The following is a 15,510-nucleotide window of genomic DNA, read 5'->3' as shown; positions in this document are numbered from 1 at the left end:
AGGAAGAGGGAGAGGGCTTTGATCCGCCAGCCCTCTGCCAAGCAGGTGGATTTGAAACGCAGGGCTCCCTCCTCACCGCTGCAGAGGCTCTTCTTTTTCGCTCTGCTTCCAGTTAGAGGGTTCTAGCAAGTACCCACTTGAAAGTAACTATTTTTTTTAAATACAACCTTTTTATTAATTCTCTGTCATGGTCTTTTTATGAAGTCATCTCTCTTACTGCTTTGCTTTAAATGCCTAGAGTGTTTTGTTTTGTTTTTGCTTTTTAGGGCCACACCTGTAGTATGTGGAGGTTCCCAGGCTAGGGGTCCAATCAGAGCTGTAGCTTCTGGCCTACACCATAGCTCACGGCAACGCCGGATCCTTAAGCCACTGAGCAAGGCCAGAGATTGAACTTGCAACCTCGTGGTTCCTAGTCGGATTCGTTTCTGCTGCGCCACGACGGAAGCTCCACCTAGAGTTTTTAATGAGTAGAGTTTTTAATAATTGTATTTTTAGTCCATGCTGGTTTTGTCATTTTTAGTAAACACCGTTTGTTTTTTGTTTTTTAACCAGGAGAAAATAGATACATTGGGATGCAAGTTTACCTGGTCAGAATGAAAAATACTTATGTTCCTGCATGATCAGAATTGTTTTTAGAAGATATATGAAATAATTATGGGCTCGGTAGAAGTTGCAAAATAGTACAGAGAAGTCTCGCATACCCTTCACCCAGTTTCCCCCAGTGGTTATATTTTACATAACCAAGAAATTGCCATTGGTACAATGTATGTATATGCCATTTTATCACATGAGTAATTTCCTGTAACCACCGCTGCACTCAAGATACAGATCACCACAAAGAGCTCCCTCCTGCTACCTCTTTGAGGAGAGTTATTTTTTAAGATTAGAATTTTCATTTTGATGAATGTCACCATGTAGATTATAGATAGTAAAACTATATTCACTGTTTTGGTATAACATATGAAAATAAAATTACATTGTTAAGTTCTCTCAGTGGGGAAAACCTAAGGTCTCACATTATATGTATCAACTACCTTGTCAGGATTTCCTCCATGTATCTGTGTTATCTAAAGAACCCATGTTTGTTAATAGTAACAAAGCACAGTAAGCAAATTTGCGAATTTTTCTTTGGCTTTTGTTCTAATTCCCAGAACTCAAAGTTAACCATACCTAATATTTTGATCAAAGGCATTTTTTCCTTTCCTGCTATGCAATGAATGTTTCGAGATGTTCTAAAACCACATATTTTCTACATATTTTACCCATTAAAGATCACCAGTAGGTGATCTGTGAGATGAAACATTTTTTTTTTAAGCAACTGATCTTTTCCTTTTGTGGGTATTTTCTGCATAGAGATATACCATGGAGAATGTGAAACAATTACACCCCCCCTTTTTTTGTTGTGTTTGAGCATAAATCCCAGTAAGATCTTAAGAGCTATGGCTTATAAATTAAACTCAGGCAACATCTAAAACTATCTTGCTGAAAAGAAAGGAGCCATTTCATGATGGCTCCTCATTCGAGTTAGTAACTTATGCTTCTGTCATCTCTTGCTGGGATGTTACATTTGAAGGAAAGGTATATGAACAGTGTGAAAAGATAAACTGAGATATATTAAAAATTTTTGAGAGTTTACTTGAGCAAGCATCGAGGCAAGGTGGCTAGAAGGTTTCTGTGGTTAAGAGTCAGGGGGAAGGTTTTGATAGAGTGGAACTGGAAGCAAAGCAAGGAAATTGTTTGATTGGCTATAGCTTAAGTGGTTGCATTATTTGGGAAGGACTAGTTGGCTCTTGGTGATTGACTGTTCTTCCTAACCTTGAGGCATTTACAGAATTGATGCTGGCTTAGGTTTCATTTTGCTTAAGTCAGTTACCAAGGAATTAGAGCCACCTCATTCTAATGGCCTCCTTGTTTGATGACTTTTATGGCTGTGCGGTTAGAGTGTAAGCTCCTCTAGGGCAGAAGCCATCTGGAAATATGTTGGAGGGAGGATGATCTGGGAGGCAGAGCTTTGGATTCTCATTCTGTCATTAGCTTTTTTGTGTGTGCGACTAAAGATTTTCCCTGTGTCAGTTTCCTGGAGATAATAACTCTGTCACCCCAATCTTGACATAAATATTAAATTAGATCCAGTGTGTGGAAAGCAGGCAGAACTAAGCAAATAAGGAGTTGTGTAATACAGAGTATTATTATTTTTTCGTAGCCTTCATGTGTGTTTACTTGGAGTAACTTATTATAGTAGATGCTCAATAAATTGTAGTTCAGCGATGGTTCCTGGATCATCACTTGAAAACGCTGTTAATCATCAAGTGCCGTGTCTGGACCAGGGGAAGCTGAGATCGCCAAGGTGCACAGAAAGGATGGAAAGCGAGGGGAAAGGGAGAGTGACTTTTTGAGAAGGAGAGGGTTGCTTATCTTTCCAGGAGTAGTTTTGGTGGCGCTCTCGAGGATGGGGGCACAGATTTCAGGGTTGCAGGAAGGGAAGTGGTGAAGTTAAAGTAAAGACAGTAGGAGTAGACAGTATTTAGAGGAAGAAGGAAAAAACACACCAGCTGCAAGAGGCAGTGGGGTCCCATGTTCATTCCCACGCACCAGGCGACGTCTACCAACCTGCCTGTCAGGAGTGGTCTGGGTTCATGGCACTTGGTAGCTTAGGCAGGTCTTCAGGTATTTGTGACAGGGAGGATCTAACCTAACACAGGAATTAATGTTAATGGAAAAATGTCTTGAACAGCACTGTCCAATACGTGAGCCCCTGGCCATACACATGTGGCCATGGAGCACTCGAAATGTAGCCAGTCTGAACTGAGATGTGTGCAAATGTGAAATATACAGCAGAGGTCAAAGAATTGGTTCAAAAAATGATCTCACTAATAATTTTTTATGCCAATTACATGTGCAAATAGTAATATTCTGGAAATACTGTAATTTCACCTCTTTTTCTTTACCTTTTTCTTTGTTTATTTAAAAAATGTTTCTGGCTGCACCTGTGGCACATGGAAGTTCCCAGGCCAGAGATCGAATCTGAGCCGTAGCTGCAAACTGTGCTACAGCTTTGGCAATGCCAGATGCCTCAGCCCACTGCGCTGGGCAGAAGGCTAGCCCGCACCCTGCAGTCAGATTCCTAACCCACTGCACCATAGCGGGAGCTCCTCTTTACCTTTTGAAGTGTGGCTACTAGAAAATGTTCAGTATCTCAGATGGCGTGTGAAAGGCGGCTCCGGTTTGTGTGTCGAGTTCTCCCTCTCTGGGACAGCTGTGGTCTGGAATGGTGGGAGAGGAGGACGGGAGCGTACGAGAGGGGCCAGAACACCGGGAGAATCTGGGAGCGGACCGCCTTTTCGCCTTTTCCCCGCTGGCCGTGCGGATGCGGCAGGTGTTCTGGTGATGGTGTCATCTGTAAGTAGCAGGGAGTACCAGGGGGACTGCTCATGATTCCCCTTTAATTTATGCCACCCGGAGTTAGGTTCTGATGGCCTTTGACCTGTGACAGGGATAAACCTCTGGGTGCTTCCTTGGAAAGGGAGTAGCGTGGTAGTCAGATCTGTTACAGTCACTTCTTGGGACTGTCCAAATTTGTTTGTTTTGTTTTTAACCACATGGGACTACTGCGACTTGAACATTATTTAAAATAAATGAACAGGAGTTCCCGTCGTGGCGCAGTGGTTAACGAATCTGACTAGGAACCATGAGGTTGCGGGTTCGGTCCCTGCCCTTGCTCAGTGGGTTAACGATCCGGCGTTGCCGTGAGCTGTGGTGTAGGTTGCAGACGCGGCTCGGATCCCTCGTTGCTGTGGCTCTGGCGTGGGCCGGTGGCTACAGCTCCGATTGGACCCCTAGCCTGGGAACCTCCATATGCCGCGGGAGCGGCCCAAGAAATAGCAACAACAACAACAACAACAACAAAAAAGACAAACAAACAAACAAACAAAAAAATAAAATAAATAAATGAACTTATGACATTTTTACTGTTTTGTGCGGTGGAACTGGTTCTGTTGGCTTTTGACCTGTATGGATCAGTAGGAGTCCTTTGGCTCTTGCTCGTCATGGTTTATTTTACATCTCTGGTTTTTATTTTATCCGCTAAAAGGTGTGTGTGTGTGTGTGTGTGTGTGTGTGTACACACGCACTTAATTATTTTATACCTCAAGACATTTAAAGTAAATATGGTAGCTTTTTCAATCTTACTGACTTTTAAAAAGACTTTTAATACTGTTTTTTTTTTTTTTAAAAATAATACAAGTATCAGTAGAAATTCAAGTTTTCTTTTGCAGCTAGACGCATCAAGTAGAAAAGACCTGGTTTTATGGAAACATGACACGCGGAGGCAACCCTCTGCCTGTACGTCGCAGAGCAGCACGAGAGGAAGGGCTGGAGTCGTGCCACCTACTTGTGTTTGCCAGGTCCCTTGTTTGTCTGAAGTCTTGGATGCTTTGTCCCGTGTTTGGATGGCACTTAGGTGTTGGGAGCACCCCTTCCACGATTTCCCCAGCATGGAGAGAATTCTCCGAGGGTCTTCAGAGGGGTTTTTAAAACCTTCTCTCCATGGAATAAAAGAAAAAGGATGAGGCATCTTGTATTTGAACTGTTCCATAAGACAGCCCCGCAGACATTTTTATGGCTTTTGGGAAATGTGCAAATAATACAACCCTGCCTCCTCTTAAGCATTTCTGAGTTTTTCAGTTCTTTTTAATGAATTTATGGTAGCACTAACTTTTTCACTGTTAAAACTGTGGCAATTGTGTTGATTAGGTCAGGAGGCACCTAAGCCAAACAGAATTCTCACCTGGGAGTTTGGAGTTAGTTCTGAGAGAGTGAGATTGGTCTTGTTATGAGTAGCTGGTCTATAACATGTAAATCAGGGAGCTTTTTTTTTTTTCCAGTTGAGTCAAAAGAATCAGAAAGTGGTAAATAGAGGGAGAGTAACATGAAGCACAGAGAGAGCAGAGAGCAGAGACAGAGAGAATTCTGAGGGCTTTAGAGTCCTTTGAACTGAGGTTGGGCGGCATCTTTAATCTTAGAGTCCCTGAGTCGCCTCATATCCTTTTAGTAGATTATCTTGTATTTGCTGAAGTTAGTTGGAATTCTGTCACCTGAAACTGAGTCCTAACTCAGTTCCTTCCAGAGCCTCCTGTAAGTCTTTCAAAGCATCACGTTGTAATAATCTGTTTGTCTGGTCAAAGATAGACGTTAAGCTCCTTGAGGGCAGAGACTGTACTTTGTTGGTCTTGAGGTTCCATTACCCAGCCTGGGACGCGGCATGGTAGGTGCTCAGGAAATGTTTGTTGAATAAATGAATGAGTGCGTGAATTATGAGCATCTTCTTATACATACTTCTCATTTTGATTTTCAAATCTCTTAAAAATTTTTTTTGAGTGGGCAATGTATTCATATTGTTCAAAAATCGAAACGTACTCAAAGATATCAGTGAAAAGTCTTCTCCCATCATTGTCTTGGGTCCACACAAATCAAACTACCTTCCTCTCCATCTCCCACCCCAAGTGAGCACTGGCGTAGCTTTTTCTAGTGTAGCTTTTCAGAGTTTCTTTATGCACATATAAGCAAATACATACGTATATATTTGAATAGCTATGAATATATGAATATATATCCCCCCTTTTGATGCAAATGGTAACATATATACTCTGTTTTGCACCTTCCTTTTGACTTAAAATAGCTTAGAGTCTTTTTCCTTATAAGCACTCTATTTAAAAATAATTGTAGGAGTTCCCTTTGTAGCTCGGCAGGTTAAGAGCCCAATGTAGTGTCTGTGAAGATGTGGGTTCGATCCCTGGCATTGTGCAGTGGGTTAAGGATCTGGCATAGCCACAAGCTGAGGCGTAGGGCATGGACGTGGCTTGGATCAGGATGTTGCCGTGGCTGCAGCTCTGATTCAGCTCCTAGCCTGGGAACTTCCATATGCCACAGGTACAGGTGTAAAAAGAAAAAAGAATGTATATTATTACATTACATAATTGAACCATAATGATTTAATCTGAATCCTGTTGCTAGGCATTAAAGTTGTTTTAAATCTTTTGCTATTGCAAATAATACTGTAATAAATAATCTTGTCCATGTCCCCTTGCATGTGTTGTTCAAATATGTCTGTAAGATAAATAACTGGAAGGGGAATTGCTGGATCAAGGATTTTATGTGTTTATAATTTTATCACCAGAATGCCCTCATAAAGTTTATACCAACTTATTAACCCAGCAGCAATCTATGAGAGGGATGGCTTCTCCGCAGTATTGCCAATCATATATTAAACATACTTGCAGTTTTCTGTCAGGCTCCACTTTGTATAATGGCCAGGTAGCTCCTGTTGGACTGATCCATCCACAGACATAAAGCCATTTGCTTCAAGGCACTGGAGAGTGATCAGAAGCAGGCAGGTACTAGATGGGGGTACTTAAGAAGGGAAAGCAGAACTTATGGGACAAAATAAAAATCCCTAATAAGCATGAAAGTGAAGTCGCAGAAGGAGATGAGAGCAGAAAAAGAAAGCAGGAAAGTGTGTGATTAAATAATGCCCAGATATTTCCATATACGGTGAAAGATGTATATTTACAGATTCAAGAATCTTACCAAACCCCAACCAAGACAAATGTCAGGAAAAAACAAGGCACATCATAGTCAAAATACTGAAAACCAGCTGTAAATAGAAAATCTTAAGCAGTCACAGAAAATAACACTTTGTATGTTGGTGAAAATTATTTGTGTCACCAACAACTTTTCATCAAAAGCAGTGGAGGCGATATCTTTAAAGTGCTGATAGTCTTCTGCAAATCTGGTGAAAAATGATGTTCAATTTTTTTAAAATTAATCAATTTAGTGTGTTTTTTGTTTTGTTTTGTTTTTTTTGTCTTTTGTCGTTTTAGGGCCACACCTGTGGCAAATGGAGGTTCCCAGGCTAGGGGTCTAATCTGAGCTGTAGCCGCCGGCCTATGCCACAGCCACAGCAATTTGGGATCCGAGCCGCGTTTGCAGCCTACACCACAGCTCACGGCAACGTTGGATCCTTAACCCACTGAGCGAGGCCAGGGATCGAACCCAAAACCGCATGGTTTCCACTGCACCACGATGGGAACTCCCAATCAATTTAGTTTTAAATTTTATTTTTTCCCATATGTTTGAGCCATTTATATTTCATTTCTGTATATCCTTTCCTGTTATCCTCTTGTGTGTTAAATCTCTTTTTCATTAAGAGCATTAGCTCTTTGTGATGGAATTGCAAGTGCACTTTGCTCAGTTTGTCAGTTGTCGCTTGACTTCCCTGATGGTTGTTTTTTTGCCCTCTGGAAAATTTTTATGTTCAGGTGGTCAAGTTTATATGTCTTTTCTTTTGTGCCTTCTGAATTAGTCACTGTCTTCTGCAAGGTTATAAAGACACTTGTCAATGTTTTTTTCTTTATGATTTCACTTTTTACACTGAAATCCTTAATCCACTTGGGCTTTCCCCGTATATACGATGTGAAATGTGGATCTAAGTTGGTTTATTTCAAGATGGCTGCCCGCTTGTCCCCCCCTTCCCCTCCCACCCTCACTAAATCTCTCGGGGCTTATTTCTGGACTTTGGTCTTTCTGTTGATTTAACATCAGCACTACTGTGCTGTAATTATTGTGTCCTTATGTGATGCTTTGCTGTCTGGTGTAGCTAGTCTCCTCTCATTGCTGTTTTTCTTCAAAGTTTTCCTGGCTGGTATTGATGATTTATTTTTCCATATGGTCTTTCAACTCACTTTTTTAAAAGTTCCCTCAAATAATGAGCCCCAAAGTCTGGACAGGCGAGGTCTTCCTGAAGTGTGCTCTCAGAGCACTCTGCCCTTTCATGGATAGTGTTTTTCTTAGGTTATACTTTATAGGAGTATTATTTTGATTAGTTTCTGACTCACTAGACTGTAAGCTCTAGGAAGGCAGCTTTTACTCAGTTTGCAATGCCTGGTACAAGGCCTGGCCCATTTTAAACTCTTAATCCACAGTAGTGGATGGCTGGATAAATCTTGAGCCTTGAAGTTGAGCTCTGACTCTTTAGTACTCTCTCTGTGACCGGAGGCAAGTTTCTTGACTGTTCTAAGCCTCAGTTTTCTCATTTCTAAAGTAGATTATAAATGTGTATATTCTTCTTTAAAAATACTGTTTGCCTTCATGGTCTGTGCCAGGAGATTGGATATAGTTCCCTGTGCTATACAGTAGACCCTTGTTGTTTATCCACTCTAAAAGAATAATAAAACAGGTATAAATGAATTACATATACTGGATGGGGTTTGGGGAACAAGTAAATGATATATCTTAGAAAACATTTTTGTGAAGTAGAAGATGTTCTGATTAATTAGAACCGTTAATTAGGCCATTAACTTTGGCCTTCCTATTCACACATAGTGAATAATTGTGCATTTATCAAGAAACAATCTCCAGATTGAGGCTTTTGGTTGTCAGAGTCCATCTGAAGAGTCATTCATCCCAGGCTATCCCCCAGCTCAAGTTGTAGTCATTCTTGCGTATGTCCTAGCTTTTAACCATCGAAGCAGTAAGAACAGTCAGTTTCAGATGACAGCTTGTTTGTTGACAGCCAACAGTCTCCAGGAAAGGAAGGAAAATTTCTCTCCGCAGAGCAACCTGGGTTTGGAATCCACTCCGCCTAAGCTGTCTACCTGTCCCTTCTAAAAGGAAAAGAGAACTGTGCCACAGCTGCTGTGACCAGGAGAAAAGCTTAGACCTAGTAAATTGCCAAACCTCAGCGTTGTTAGCTTACGTTACTTGCCAAAGGACTGTAACTAGTAAAAAGGAAAGATGCGCATATTTACTGCTAATGCTGGGGAAATTGCCATTAAGGCAGTTGGCAGAGCGGCTGACATTTTAACAGTCATAGGTCAGATCCAGTCTTCATCTAGCCAAGAGAAGATTTGACCAAGGATTGACAAAAAGCAAATCAAATGATTCTGTTCACTTGGCTGCATCTAAATGTCTCATTTTCGGCTTACAGGAAAGATTGCTATGGAAGCAATCTTTGACGTTGCAACAGAGTGGCCGTAAATTGCTTGAATAACTGTTGGAACGTTAGATGGAGAAACACAGGGAAAGTCACTGTCTGAGATAGAACTTGAGAAGGATTTTTTTCACTTGTGCTTTGCTCCCCAGATAATGTTTATGGCTCCGATTTGACATTAAGATATGTTTTAAATCACCATTTACTTGGTTTCACAGAAAAAGATTCGCTGACAAGTCACAAGAAAAACCAGTGGTGGCAGTGAGAACTGAATTCTCGAGCCTTAGTCTCCAACATTCCCAATATTGTTAGAAACAAGTACTTACTGTTTTCTCCCTCCTTTCGATGGTGATATAAAGAATGTATAGTAAGCTTGAAAGTTGAAGATCATGAAACACTTTTTATGGCTTCCAGTGGATCAAATTCTTCAGTTTCTTTTATTATGAATTTGGTCGTATAAATCAGCCCATTGCTGATAAACACACATTTATATTAGTCCTGAGATCAACATTTCTGTTATTAGGAATTTAGCTGTGTAAATCCGCCTTTTGCCAATAAACATAAATTTATATTAGTTCTAGGATCAACATTTTGAGAAGGGATAAAGTAGGGATCGTCTGAACATTTTTAAAAGAACCTCGGTCAAAAATAGCCGGTAGAATAAAAATACATTGTACAAACTAAAATAGGGCAAAAGAGCCAAAATGCAGTGCATGGACTAAAATAACTAGCAGTTCAGATGAGTCCACGTGCTAAATATGTAATTATCTTTCCAATTACCTTATATGTACAAGACTTCTTTTAATTTTTTAAATCTCCCATTCCATTCCTTTTGTTGTTATTTTCAAAAATACATGTTAAGTAAGAGCCGTTGAGTCTAACAATCTAAAAGTTTTGAGATTGTCAACTTAACCTAGAGATGGCTGTTTATTGATTGGCGGGAGGTGGGGTGTTGACCTGTACGAACTGAAAATGAAGACGACCTGGATTGCGTTTGATTTATTAATGTCTGTCCCATCAGCACCCTTCCCCAATCCCCTCTCCCCCAGATCACTTTCGAAAAGCTGTCTCGACATCCCCAGGAACGACTTAGCAAATATTCCCCATAGATGTAGTAGCCGCCTTAGTGTTCACTCCTTTTGTGAATGACTGTTGCCCATCCCAGGGGGCTGTAGAAATGGCTACACAATGGGGAAGAGTTTCTGGGAGACCTCAGCTTAGTATTAGCGCTTGTTTGTGTCAGTGACACTGGCTTTGCTTTTTCTAGAACTTCCAGGCACGTCCCCTCATGAGGCCCTTTTACACTTGCTGTTCTCTTTGCCTGAGACGTCCCCCCACCCCCCCACCCCCTTCCCATTGCACACAGTTTGCTTCCTTGCCTCTTTCACCTCTTTGCTCAGCTGTGCCCTTGTCAGACTCCTCCGTGAAGGAGCTCAATCTCTGTCGTTTGAGAGTTTTGAGCAAAGGAGGAACTTACGCTGACTCGTGTGTGGAAGGGCTCGTTGGAGCAAACTGCGAACGCGCAAAGACTGAAGCCATGAGCGTGGTGGCCGTGACCCAGGCTGAGATAATCATGGCTCAGATGAGGTGATTGCAGAGGTGGTCAGAAGTGGCTGGACCGAGGATAGAAACAGGCAGTAGAGTCCCCAGGATTTGCCACTTTGGATGTGAAAGAGAGAGACAGCTGGGACTCAAGGCCGAGGCTGAGGTGGTTGGCCTGAGCCTGAAAGAATGGAATGGTCCTCTCCTGAGATGAGGAATAACCATCAAAGGAAAAGCACAAAACCAGGATCTGGGTTTCCGTCGTGGGAGGTGGATCAAAGACTGTGTGGGAATCATGAGCATGTAAATGGTCTTCAGTGGCCTGTACCTGGGCGAGGTCACCTGGGGAGTGTAGATAAGAAGCGAGGTCCTGGGGTTAATTAAGCACGGTACACTCTGGAGGGAGACCGGAGGGAGAGCTGGTGAAGTCGAGAAGAGCCCAGAGAGACCATGATCCTGGAAGCCCAGGAGACCGTTCCAGGCAAGGAGCAGTCCGCGCTGTAGGAATGCTGCCGATAAACTAGGAATAAGAGGAAGACTGAGAAGTGACCATTGGGTTTGGCAATGGTGTGGTCACTGGTGACCTTGATGAACTGAGAAGTGACCATTGGGTTTGGCAATGGTGTGGTCATTGGTGACCTTGATGAGCTGTTTTGGTAGAGGGGTGTGGAGCAGAGGCTAACTGGAGAGGCTTCTGGAGAGAGTAATACACGAGGAAATGTGGACCTCAAATATAGGATAATTCTTTACAGGAGATTATTTTATGAAGGAGAGCAGAGGAATGAGATGGGACCTGAAGAGGGATATAAGTCAAGAAGGATCTTTTTCAGAATGTTTGCCTGTGGAGTTCCCGTTGTGGCTCAGCGGAAATGGATCTGACTAGCATCCATGAGGACACAGGTTCGATCCCTGGCCTTCCTGAGTGGTTACGGATCCGGCGTTGCCGTGAGCTGGGTGTGATGTAGGTCGCAGACGTGGCTCGGATCCCGCATTGCTGTGGCTGTGGTGTAGACTGGTAGCTGCAGCTCCCATTGAACCCCTAGCCTGGGAACCTCCATATGCCGCTAGTGCAGCCCTAAAAAGACAACAACAACAAAAAAGAATGTTTGCATGCTGATGGGAGTAAGTGGGTAAAGAGGGAAAACTAGAGCGTATTGGTGGGGGCATGGGGGGAGAGTGGCAATTGGGGGCACTTGTAGTCATTGTTGAGCGCTCCCACCTCCATGGCATGGTTTGCAGCACTAAAGGAAGACATCTCATCTTCTTCCCAAACTGCCATGGCGCTAGATGCCCTTCTCATGGTTCCCATATAATTCTGCTGCCCTGTTGTCACCCCTTCCAGAGGATGACCTATTATACTGGGGGCCAAAGATGCACGCTTTACAGGGTATGTTCGTCCTCTCGGAGCGTAACACTAAAACCACACCTTCCTGCTCATCCTGGACTAAAACGGAAGGTCAGAACTTTGCCAGGATCTTTCACTACCCTTCCGACCCCTGTCCCCCCCTTCCCCCGCCCCGTCCTGTATGATGAGCTGTTTGTAGATCCTTAAGCAGCTCTTTACTCTTCTGTCAAGTGTCGGGCTGCGAGTGGGTCTGCATGCTGGGGGTTCTGAGGTTTCTTGCCTCAGAGGCCGAGAGACTAGACCTCCCTTTACTGAAATGAGGAATAAATATCGAAGTGAGAACACAGCTGCTCAGCTCCAAGGACTCCCGCCGGGTTCCCACCATCGGCATTCCTGGTGGCAGGGTGGCTTCTGTGACCTCAGCTTTGATTGTCTCCATTCAGTTCGCTGTTTTCTGCCTTTCCTGTCGTGGGGTTGGGCTTGTGCGATGAAGAAGGACTCTGTCCTGAGCCAGAGGTTGATGTAAGTTAAAAGATGTTATAGGCAGTAAAATAAACAACATGCCACTGTGCAGATGGCCGTTATCGTTTTTATCTTTGGAGCTCAAGGTTTTTATGTCTGTTTGCATTTTCAAGATTTTAGGCCAGAGTTTTAAAATTAGGGCCAGGACCTTGAAGCCTGTTGCTTGGATGTTTGTAGACGGGACTGTGACGCTTGTGGAATCTTCTCTAGGAGGTGTGTGTGCATCCTATGTGGGTTCATCCACCCATCCATAAAAAATGTTTGTAAATGCCTGCTCTGTTTAAAGAGGTGTTTTAGGGCGTTTGGGGGGCTCGTTTTTAAGTGGGGGTAGCCGTGGAGATTTAGGGACTCTCTAGTGGTCACCAATATGAAAAGGATGGAGACCCACTCTTTAGAGTGGTTCTAGCTCATCCTCAGAGTTCTTTGTTCAAACAGCATGCCGTAATGAAACCCAGTGTGTCCAAATCGCAAGCTGCACCGCAGGCCTGCTGTCAGAGAGGCTGGAGGACCCAGGGCCCTGCCAGCTCAGCACCCCTCCTTGCTGCCTTGGCAGAGATTCCTCAGAACCCCTAGGTGTGTGCGTCGCTCAATGGGAAAAACCCCTCCTCTAGACTATGGCAAAGTTGTTTTCTTTTTTTATTTAATTAATTAATTGATTTTTTTTTAATGTCTTTTTTGCTATTTCTTGGGCCGCTCCCGCGGCATATGGAGGTTCCCAGGCTAGGGGTCGAGTCGGAGCTGTAGCCACCGGCCTACACCAGAGCCACAGCAATGCGGGATCCAAGCCACATCTGCGACCTACAGCACAGGTCACGGCAATGCCGGATCCTTAACCCACTCAGCAAGGCCAGGGATCGAACCTGTAGCCTCATGGTTCCTAGTCAGATTCGTTAACCACTGTGCCACGATGGGAACTCCTTGTTTTCTTTTTTTTAAATGCGATTCCTTAGCCTTTCCCATCATGAAAAAGAAAAAAAAAAATGATGCTTTCCCATTATCATAAATGGAGAGGGAACCCTTTTTTTTCACATGAGTTTCCTCTTTTCGAAAAAAAATAGGAGTTGCCATTGTGGCTCAGTGGAAACAAATCTGAATAGCATCCACGAAGATGCAGGTTCGATCCCTAGCCTTGCTCAGTGTGTTAGGGATCTGGTGTCTACTTGAGCTGTGGTGTAGGTCAAAGCCCCGGCTCGGATCCTGCATTGCTGTGGCTGTGGTGTAGGCCATAGCCTGGGAACCCCTAGCCTTGGAACCTCCATATGCCTCGGGTGCAGCCCTAAAAAGACAAAAAAGAAAAAAGAAAAAAAATTGACACTGTTATTGAAGCTTAGTTAAATGTTTTAAATCACCAAACCTCTGTACATCTTTCCTTCAGAGACTAGTTCATAGAAGGAGTTACTGAAAAATTTTAGTTGATGAAAATGAGATTAACAGATTGTCAGGAAATTAGACTCTTGTTTGGGATCCCTCTGCTGTTCTGCTTTATATGGGTTTGTAGAAGTTTGACCTTTGTTTTTGCTTCTAGATGTTCTATGAAGGTTGGTGATCTGTGTCATTAATGGGTTATAAATATTAGCAAAGTGATCTGAATATGAAATCAAATGACTCAAACGGACAGTTTGGATTTAAAAAGATCACACATTCATGTATTCTTTTCATACTTGTGAAAAACAAAAGATGATACTACTGCATTATAATTCTAGTGCACATTTAAAATGCAGATTTAAAAATTCTAATTGTGCTTTTTAGTAACTAATAATTCAGTAATGCTGCTTGATCTGCCCCTACTTTTCCAGCCTTCTTGCTTGATGTTAGGAAACCCAAATCAAAGATGCCTGCATTTTGAGCAGATTGAACTTGTGGCCTTGGCTGTAATTATCACTTCAGAATCAATTTTTTTGTTTTAGTCTTATTATTATAATTTTTTTTCCTACAGACGGGTGAATTTTCAGCTCGTTTCCTTTTGAAGCTGCCAGTGGATTTCAGCAATATTCCCACATACCTGCTCAAGGTAAAAATATCGTATATGACACGCTTATCAATATGAGAACATAAATGAGCTTTTTTTGAGGTTCTGAATTTTTATTTTACAGTGGACTATTTTATTTTACTTCACATTGGCTTTTTTTTTTTTTCATTTTCTATAAGTGAGTTCTTCTAAGTCACTATTTAACCCTGAATATTTGTATGGCTTGCCAGCATTTTGTTCACTAAAATTCCACTAAAATTTTTATTGCATGAAGATCCACAGAGGTACTGTTACCTAAAAGCTAAAATAGTGGCCCTAAAATTAGTTTCGAAATGAATTTTCCTGGTAAGATAAAATTAGGATAAGTAAATTAGACGTGGGGAAAAAATGCCTTTGTTGAATAATCATTTTGGAGGTGAAAGACTCTTAGAAATTGTCTTACTATGCATTCTGTCTTTCTGGAGGCTTGTGTATTAACTGTGCTGTGTCGAGGCATTTCATTTTCTATCAGCAGTTGATCTATGTTAGCAGTTGACCTCAGGCACCTTCACAGTTGGACTGTCCTGCAGAGACCCAGCATCAAGTTCGGCCAGTGTATATGACATTCTTTAAAATGTGATGCAGGCAAGGTGTGGCTTGGGAGCAGCTACTTTGGAGAAGGATCTGCAACATGCTTTGTGGTGATGAAGTGGAATCCAGATGCACACTACGCTCTGGTTAGCGTGAAAGAAACTAAATGGACCAGGGAACCAGCAAGTTCTGAGCAGGAAGCCTTAAGACCAAAGCCTGGGTTTATCATAGGTGTGGATTGGGGTGGTGATTTAAGATTTGGCCTCAGACTCCAGTTCAATCCCTGGCCTCGCTCAGTGGGTTAAGGATCTGGAGACTAGCTCCGATTTGACTCCTAGCCTGGGAACCTCTGTATGCTGCAGGTGTGGCCCTAAAAAAAAAAAAAAAAAAAAAAAAGATTTGACCTCAGCCCCATATTCGGCCTGTGATTATATAGCTTTGGTCTAATGTAAGAAACATGTGTCTTCCTAATTTGATGTTGTTCAGAGAGTTCATGGAAGAGTCTAGAGAGAGGGCAGAGTCCTGTGCAGGTTTTCCTGCATATTAGAGTGGTCATAAATAAATAATAATAGATAT

At 42.5% G+C, this 15,510-nt stretch overlaps 1 protein-coding gene across 2 annotated transcripts in view; it reads left to right on the top strand.

Annotated features, from left to right (window-relative positions):
* Positions 1–15,510, top strand: part of BABAM2 (BRISC and BRCA1 A complex member 2) — a 430,327-nt gene that overhangs the window by 130,005 nt on the left and 284,812 nt on the right. For both annotated transcript variants that reach the window (XM_047782376.1, XM_047782377.1), the window contains exon 6: positions 14,332–14,406. In XM_047782376.1, coding sequence (XP_047638332.1) covers positions 14,332–14,406 — 75 coding nt within the window. The remainder of the gene's footprint in view (positions 1–14,331; positions 14,407–15,510) is intronic.

This window comes from Phacochoerus africanus, chromosome 5 (assembly GCF_016906955.1).
Source record: "Phacochoerus africanus isolate WHEZ1 chromosome 5, ROS_Pafr_v1, whole genome shotgun sequence".
NCBI classification, from domain to species: Eukaryota; Metazoa; Chordata; class Mammalia; order Artiodactyla; family Suidae; genus Phacochoerus; species Phacochoerus africanus.
The sequence above is the reverse complement of the archived record's forward strand: the minus strand, read 5'-3'. Positions and strand labels throughout refer to the sequence as shown.